The following is an 8,362-nucleotide window of genomic DNA, read 5'->3' on the forward strand; positions in this document are numbered from 1 at the left end:
CCAGGCGCTACATGCTGGCCCCTGCTGGCCCCTCCGTAAAGCGCTCCTGTGGGCATCCCACCCTGCGAGGCTCCTTGAACCTTGGCGTCCCCCTGGCCTTTTCCCAGCTGGTCTGTGTCTGTCTGTCCCAGGTGTGATGCCCAAACCGCCCCCTCTCTGAGCTCCCCCTGGACACCCTCAGTCCCACCTCCAGCCAGTGTCGTGGCAGCCCCAAGGCAGGTCACTTCCGGCCTGGACTTGGCCTCGGTCCTGACCCCGCCAAGCTCCAGTCGCCTCCCACACTGCCCTCTTGCGCCATGCCCACCCCAGCACAGCCAGACAGGAGTTGCCCCCCTCGGCCTCCTGTCCCTCGGCCTCATACTCCTGCTCTCGGTGCCCACGAGGCCCTGTCATCCTGGCCTGCCACCACAGGCGTCCCATCCTTGGCGCCACAGAGTTTCAGGATTGGCCCTGCTGAGCTGCCCTGGAAGGGGCAAGGTCATCCTGGTGTCTCCGACACACAACCTCTTGCTTCCAGAGAGTTCCATGGCTGGTCAGTGTGTGGCGTGGCCCAGGGCCAGAGTGATGACAGTGGGATGCTAGGGCTGAGGCCCTTCCTTTCCAGCCCTCAGAGGCCTGGGTACCACTCTAGAGCAGACTGCCACACTGCCAGGTGGGGCGCATTTCCAGCAGCTGCCTGGTGTTGGGCAACCCGATGCCAAGGCCCTTTGCCAGTGGCGCGAGGTGGCCGTGGAGAGGGCTCTGTGGGTTGCGGGTGGCACCTAAGGCCGTGGTGATGGCAGGGGCAAGGGACAGCCAACACACCCACTGTGTACACCCAGCCCGGGCTCCAGCCCCTCCTCTGAGCTGGCAGAGCCTTACGTTCTAGAGACGCCACCCATGCCTGCCCGGTCCCCTCCTCCTGTCGCCTGGTCTCCCCCAGGGGAAGCTGCTGCTCCCGTCTTCGTGTGCGCGCGCGTGTGCCTCCCTCCCTCCCTGCTCCATCTCTGTCTCTTTCTTTGTCTCTGTGTTTCCCTCTTTGTCTATGTCTCTGTCTCTGTTTGTGTCTCTCTTTTCTTCTCGGTCTCTCCCTGTCTCTCTCTGTTTCTCCCTCTCTGTCTCTGTCTCTCTCTCCCCCATTTGTCTTTCTCTATGTGTCTCTGTCTCTCTGTCCCTCTCCTTCTCCATCTCTCCCTGTCTCTGTCTCTCTCTGTCTCTCTGCTTCTCTCTCTTACCCCTCCTCTCTTGCCTGCTTGCTTGCCCCCCCATCCTCCTTCCCGTTTCTCCGTGACACTTTAAGGAGACCCAGGACTTGGGACTTCTCCCAGGCCTCTCCGTCTGTTTCACCGGTCCGTCTTTCCAGGCCCCAGACCAAGCGTCAGGGTGGGAGTGTGAGGGGCTGGGCCTCCCCTGTGAATCGCCTGCGTGTGTTTCCATGGAGAGCTGGCTGCATTGAAGGGGTCAGGACACAGGCAGTGACCACGGGTGTGGGGCATCCTCATCGGCTGGTGCACACGGCCCAGGCCATGGGACCAGCACAGCAACCTGGAACATCACACGGAAGAAGACACTGTCACGTGGAGTTGTTTTCTGGATGGGAGTGAACATTTGCCCCAGAGAAAGCAAGATTCCTCTGTGGTGGGCCGTGGAGGGGGCCACAGGCCCCAACTCTCCAGGGAGGCTGTTCCCACGGTGGCCGGCTGTGGCCAGGAGCCCCATGGCCTCCCGCCATTCCCCGGGGCGGCGCCACATCCGTGGTGAGCTCATGTCGCTGGCCACCTGGAACCCCAAGGCAGCCGATGAGCAGACGCTGCTTCTCTGCCCCTCGTGGTCTTCCCAGATAAACCGCCATGGTGCTGTGACTCAGGACAGGCTCAGCGGTCTCAGCTGGGCTCCCACTTGTCCACTGACTGGGGAGTTCCCCTTTCTGGGACCTCCGCTCCCCCCGGGGTCGCTAGGGAGGGGCCCACAGTCAGGAGGGGCTGTTTCTGAGTCCTGGGACATGCCTTGGACTGTGTGGCAGGACAAAGTGCACCCACCCCAGAGAGGTCACCATGGCTGTCACCTCCATGTCTCCAGGTCCTGAACGTTAGGGCTGCCCAGAGTCTCCCAGGGTGGGCCCTGCAGTGGTTCAGGGGATAGACTCCTGCCAGGGCAAGGGACTCCACCACTGCAGAGCTGCCAGCGCGCCTGGTTGGCACACGCAACCTGCTGGCTTTTTGCCTCTTTGGAGGAAAACAGGAGATGGAGCGTGGGACTTCCCCAGGCTGCCCGCAGGAGCCTTGGGCCCCATGTCACAGGCTGTGCTGGGGCCTTTGAAGGGGACAGAGTACAGGGCAGGGGCTGCTGGGAGGATGAAGGGCGAAGCCCAGACTTGTGGCTGGAGAAGCAGGTGTCCTCAAAGTCGGGCAGGAGGCATGAGGGGAGTGGCCGGGGCACCTGGCCCACAGGCCAGGGCGAGCGACGCTGTCATGGGGCCTTGGGGACCCTCCCTGAAGGCCGCATGTCACCGACATGCAGCAGGCGCTGGGTGCTCCCGGCAGGCGGCCTGGTCCAGAGGTCACAGTGGCCTGGGTTGGACCCTGCTTCCAATTGTGCGAGGTGATGCTAGTGCGGTTGGGCCCTGCCCGCCTGGGCAGAGGCAGCAGACTCTGGGGGACTTGCAGACGTGGCCCATGGGGCAGGATGTGGTCAGGTCCCTGGTGCCTGGACAACAGGTGGTTGCTGCTGGGAGGACCCTGGTGGGGACTTGGGTGGCTCAGAGACAGGGATAGGTGGTGCCGGCAGGCCCCAGGGAGCAACCGGGGCCTTGCTGATCTGAAGGGGACAGAGGACAGCCAAGAGGTTGGTGCTCGCCTCGAGTGGGACATGCAGCCATGATGGGAAGGGAGGTGGGGCAGCAGGGGATTTATGTCGAAGGGCTCAGGCTGCTCCGGGGGCAGGGCTGAGGGAGGGAAAGGCTGGCATCAGGAGGGGTGGGGCCTGGGCAGGGGCCGTATCATCTAGGGAGGGGTTGCCTTATCTGGGGAGGGGTCACCTCATCTAAGTAGGGATCGCCTCATCTAGGGGTCTCATCATGTAACAAGGGTTCACTTCATCTAGGGAAGGGGTCGCCTCATCTAGGGTAGGGGTTGCCTCATCCAAGGAGAGGTCGAGTCATCTCAGGGAAGTGCCGTCCTCCCCAGGAAGCCACGGCAGGGCCAGCTGCGTGCACATCGGGTCGGTGTTGTCACCTGTGTCCAGGCTGCCTGGAGCCGGTGTTTTGAGGCTTGGCACTGAGGAAGTCTCCCTGGTGTGGGAGGGGATGTCTGGCGGTGTTCCGGCGGGCTCGCTTCATAGGTCGCCATTAAGGCTTCTTGTTCTTACACTTAACCAAAGCAGTGCAGATTAAAAAGCATTTTTCGGAACCAGGACAGACTTGGCTTGAATCACTGTCACAGGCCAGTCCCTTCCCCAGCAAATGCTCATTTCCTCTTGGTATTTGGTCCTCTCTGCATTTCAGAGGTAGTTGCTGGGTTACCTCCTAAAATACCATTGTGTGTTCTGAGGTTGCGTATGTGGGATGTGTGTTTCACATGGAATTCCCCTCCGCACTGGAGAGTCCAGTCAAGAGCTGGTTGTCGTCCAGGGGTGGTTGGCATCACTAACTAAAGCTGGTTGGCTGTTGCAGTGTCGGTTGCTTCTTGTATCACTGGTTGGCTGCCGTAGCCTTGGTTGGTTATTGTGGCATTGGTTGCTGTTTAGTGTCGGTTGTGTCATTGGTCGGTTGTTGTAACACTGGTTGGCTGTTGTAGCATTGCTGGTTATTGTAATGTTGGTTGACTGTTGTCCCATCAACTGTAGTGTGGGTCCGTTGCTGGGACACTGGTTGTTACCATAGCATTGGTTGGCTCTTGCAGTGCTGGTGAATTGGTGGTGGCTGTTCTAGCCTTGGTGGGTTGTTGTGGCTTGACTTGTTTGGTAGAACGTTAGTTAGCTGGTGGTTGTTGTGTTGGCTGTAGATGAACCCCAGGTGGGCCCAGAATCCTTTGTCATGAACAGTTGTGTTCCCACCCCACTGCCCTGCATTTACACTCATCTGTGACTCAGAAAATCACCCAAAAGCAAATGCTCAGGTTATTTTAGAAGCAAGCCATGGAGCATATCCAGGAGTTTCGACTGTGTTAACATCTCACAGGGTGCGAGGGTGGCTCTTCTCCTGTGACACTTCCAGCCAAGTCATGGGGCCCACTTGAACCTCCTGGCTCCTCTGTCGGCCTGGTTACCCACTCCGAATTCTCCAGGGCCTCCCCACCTCTGGCTTCCCTGGGTCCTGCACTGTCCTGGAGGCTGCCCTCCCCTCATGTGGCCAGTGGTGCTGTGCTCCTGAATGGCGTGGCTGGAGCTCTTAGCAAGCTCTTCGCCATCTCTGAGAGCCGAGGGCATCATCAGTGCCACTCACAAGGAGGCTGGCATCATCCAGAATCCTGTGGGATTCAAGCCAAGTGGGGAGGCAGGCTGGGCCTGATGGCATCCCTGGGGTCCTCACTTACAGGTCTTGGCCCACTCTCCCCACATCTCAGAGAAGGTGTGAGCCAGGGATCCCAAGGGTGGGTGTAGGCACTTCAGAGGACACCAGCTCGCCCCTCCCTCCCAGCCGCTGGAAGGGACGTGGCATCCTTGGCTTTCCTGACAGTTGCACTCGTGCTGGCCGGCTCAGGTATGGACTGTGCACCTGGCAGGGGCAGCCTCTGGCACCTGGGCCCTCTCGGGAGGATGCTGTGCCCATGAGGTCACAAATTCAGGACTGGGCACTCCCACGCACCCCCACAGAAACCCGGAACCACGGCCTCACATGTTGCTCTGATTTTGCAGGGAAAAAATTAACAATCAGGTTTTCAGAGATTATCTGGTTTCATCCCATTGTCCACCTGGGTCAGAACTTTCTCATCTGACAGGTGAGATGCTCCTTCCAGCCAGACGGGTGCCGCGCTGTCTGCGTGCTGACACAGGAGGATGTTGCCAGGCCCAGCGGTGGGGGGAGTCATGCATGTTAACAATTAGGTTCTGGCTGCCTGCCTTCCTTCCCTCCCCCACCCCCACCCCATTCCTCTCTCCCTCTACCTTCCATTTTAGAGTCAGGGTATCACTCTGCCACTCAGGCTGCCGTGCAGTGGTGTATCTTGGCTCACCGAAGGCTTGAACTCCTGGGCTCAGGTGATCCTCCCCCTCAGCCTTCCAAGCAGCTGGGACTACAGGCGGGCACCACCGCGTCTGAATAATTTTTGCCTAAGTTGGTCTCAAACTCCTGGCCTCAAGCAGTCCTCCTGCCCTGGCCTCCTGAAGCGCTGGGGTTACAGGTGTGAGCCACCACACCTGGCCCGTTATTAAAATGAGCTTCAGCTCTCCTGCCTCCCACCGGGCCTGGGGCACGGCCCCTCCCGAGTCACCCATCCCACCCGGGCACTCCCAGGTGAGCGCAGGAGACCTCACTCCCGGACAACGGGAGGCCGGGTGTGAGGACAACTGATGGGCTGGGCCTGACCCAACAAAACTCACCCTTGCAGGAGCCTTTCGGGCCTGAGCGTGGGTGGCCCAGTCCCTCCCCCTGCCCAAGGGGTGCCAGTCAGTTCATCTGGAACTTTCCCCCAGGGGAAGGGCCTCCCATGACCTCTCAGGAGGAGATAGAGTGGAGGCGGGGGTGCGGGTCCAGCCCTGGATCTGTGCCCACTCGCAGACACGCACCCACACTGCACCGATGCCGTCTCGGGTTCAGGCTCTGGTTAGTCAGGGACAGGTCTCAAGCCGGCTTCGCAGCTGCCTGGAGTCAGAGGCAGAAATGCCCAGAGAGCAAGGAGGCCTGGCCTCCCCCATCCAGCAACCACGCATCTGGGAAGTGCTGGGGGTCGGCGGGTGCGGGACTAGGGTTTCCTCTCCCCACTGGGTGGGACCCCGACCACAGTCTGCCTCATCTTGTCCCCTTGACTTCCAGGCTTATCTGCTGGGAACCCGTGAGCGCCTGCTCTGCGAGTTGCTGGGCTAAGCTCCTCTGTGACTTGGTCTCCCCCCTTCCCGTGATGGGTCTGGCGGGCAGCCTGGAGGAGGTGCCTCCCCTCAGCAACCAAGGACTCTGTCTGGGCTCCCGGCTCCCGCAGGAAGGGTTGGAGCTGGGCTGGCCAGGCGGGCGGCTCTTCCTTCGGGGCTTCTTGCATCAGGTGGGGCGGCGGCGCTGGCGGGGGCTCCATCCAGGGTGCCTGATGGGGGCTCTCTCAGGATTAGGTGTTGTTCCAGGCAGCTGTGTCTTGATCCTGGGACGTTCTGGTGGAAACGACCCATGCAGAGATGCAGTGTGTTTTGCTTTCTAGAAACCTGAGGCTCAGTGGGCATGGAGGGCCGTGTCTCCGGACCCAGAGATTGGAAGGCCTGGAGACCCGGCCCCTGGCAGTTTCCTGCCAAGGCCCAGTCGTGCCCAGGTCCCCATCTGCCCACCCGGCCGTGCACCCACTCACTGCCTTGTCTCCCGCAGGAGCTGCCCAATGGGGAGCCCAAGGACGGGCCCATCCGGGAGAACCAGGGTCCCCTCGAGGGTGAGTGCAGCCCCTGGATGACTCCTCCCAGACCTCAGACTCAACCCGGGCCCAGACCCAGGCTGAAGCCCCTCACGACCCCCCGGGTGAACCGTGAGCACACCTCCATTGTGGAAGCACTCTGCTCCTAGCCCAGGCCAGTGCAGACTCGCGGGGACATGCAGGATGGGCCATTCCGGAGCCTGCCTGCCTGCGAGCTTCCTACCTCGTGTGTGTGATGGGGTGGCCGGCCTACCAGCGAAGGTGACCTGCAGACTCTGGGTCAGAGCCGGGTCGGGTGGGAGGATGGGGAAGGCCCGGGCACTGCCATGTCTGTGGGGTGGGGGCACTGGGGCCGGTGGCTGGCACTTCGCTGAAGCTGCTGAGGCCAGAGGGACCCGGGAACCCTTGGTGGGCTCTGCTGGGAGGAGCACTGGCCTCTGTGCTGGGCGAGACTGGCCTGCGGGGACCGGAGGAGAATGGAGTCACTGTACCAGAGACAAGAGCACTGCTGGCCTCGCTGAGGACAGGAGGGAGGCCTCCTGACCACTCAGTGCTCCCGTGGTGGGCTTGTGCGGGGACCCTGGCTTGGGGCCATGGGGGCTGCAGGTGGGGAAGGCCCAGTGGCCCAGGGACCTGCCTCTGGGGTCCAAGCACCAACACATACGGGGCTTCCAGGCTGGGACCCTCTGCCCCGCCTCCCCTGCCCAGTGGCCCCCTCAGCCTCTCGTCCCTCCAGTGTCGCTGCCCCCTGAGAAGGCCGAGGACTATGAGGGTCCCGGACAGCCCTTCGGCGTGGACAACGGAGAGAGGGCTGCGAGCCGCGAGGGCCTGCGAGGCCAGGGCAGGAAGCGCCTGAACATCGACGTAGGTCCCTGCTCCCCACCCCACGGGCAAGTGGGCCGCACACGGGCATCGCAGACATTCTGGTTTCCTGCGGTTCAGCCGAACTTGAATATGCTGCTGGGCTGGGGCGCTGGTGGGGGTGGAGGTGGCTGTGAATTTGGTTAAAACTGGTTGATGTGGCATCAATAATCTGAGGAACCTTCCCATTCTTAGCGCCTTCATTGCTGCAAGGAAAACACAAAAGCCCCCTCTGCAGATGCGTCGCCCCCTGCCCCCGACCCTGCCCCTGGCCTACCTCCCATCTTTGCCCCCAGCCCGAGTCCCAGTTGAGCAGGGATGAGGCAAGGGGAGGAGCTGGCTTGAGATGATATCTGCAACTGGCAACACTTGCCGGCCCACGTGCCCTCTTCTCACGCTGCGGGACGCTGAGCACTTGCATGAGCTGAGACGGGTGTCATGGTGGGGAAGCTGAGACACGGGGCACGGAGCCAGGCTCCCCCAGGAGGGCTGCAGCCCCATGAGGCCAAGGTCTGCCGATGCGGGGCTCTGGCTTTGGCCACGCTTCTCTCTGGGCTCCCTTTCCCAGCAGGAAGCTGGTTCAGCCCCAAGCCGTGTCTGCAGGGTTTCCTCCCTGGAGAGGCCCTGGAAGACACTGCCCTCTGCAGAGTCAGGGTCAGGCGGTGTGGTTGCGTGCAGAAGGTGAGGGTCCTGTGTGCCTCGCAGGCGCTGCAGTGTGACGTCTCGGTGGAGGAGGGCAACCGCCAGGAATGGACGTTCACGCTGTATGACTTCGACAACAGTGGGAAGGTCACCCGGGAGGTAGCTGGTGGTGCAGGCGCGCATCGCGGGGTTGCTGCCGGGCCTTCTGGGTCTGGAATCAGGATGGGCCCCACAGGCAGACGGTGGTGGTCCCAGGCGGAGACGGACGGGGTGGGCGGGAGGGCCCCACGAGGTCCTCAGGTCCACCAGGGTCACGTCTCCCTGGCTACCCA

At 61.9% G+C, this 8,362-nt stretch overlaps 1 protein-coding gene across 1 annotated transcript in view; it reads left to right on the forward strand.

The window, feature by feature from the left end:
* The first annotated feature begins 6,035 nt into the window (after positions 1–6,035).
* The window catches only part of NKD2 (naked cuticle homolog 2), a 6,028-nt gene continuing 3,701 nt past the window's right edge, over positions 6,036–8,362 (forward strand). Inside the window, exons 1-4 of the mRNA XM_008059057.1 lie at positions 6,036–6,173; positions 6,485–6,545; positions 7,264–7,391; positions 8,094–8,189. Coding sequence (XP_008057248.1) covers positions 6,036–6,173; positions 6,485–6,545; positions 7,264–7,391; positions 8,094–8,189 — 423 coding nt within the window. The remainder of the gene's footprint in view (positions 6,174–6,484; positions 6,546–7,263; positions 7,392–8,093; positions 8,190–8,362) is intronic.

The sequence above is a fragment of the Carlito syrichta genome, unplaced genomic scaffold (assembly GCF_000164805.1).
Source record: "Carlito syrichta isolate Samal-C Ts95f unplaced genomic scaffold, Tarsius_syrichta-2.0.1 Scaffold303679, whole genome shotgun sequence".
Lineage (NCBI taxonomy): Eukaryota > Metazoa > Chordata > Mammalia > Primates > Tarsiidae > Carlito > Carlito syrichta.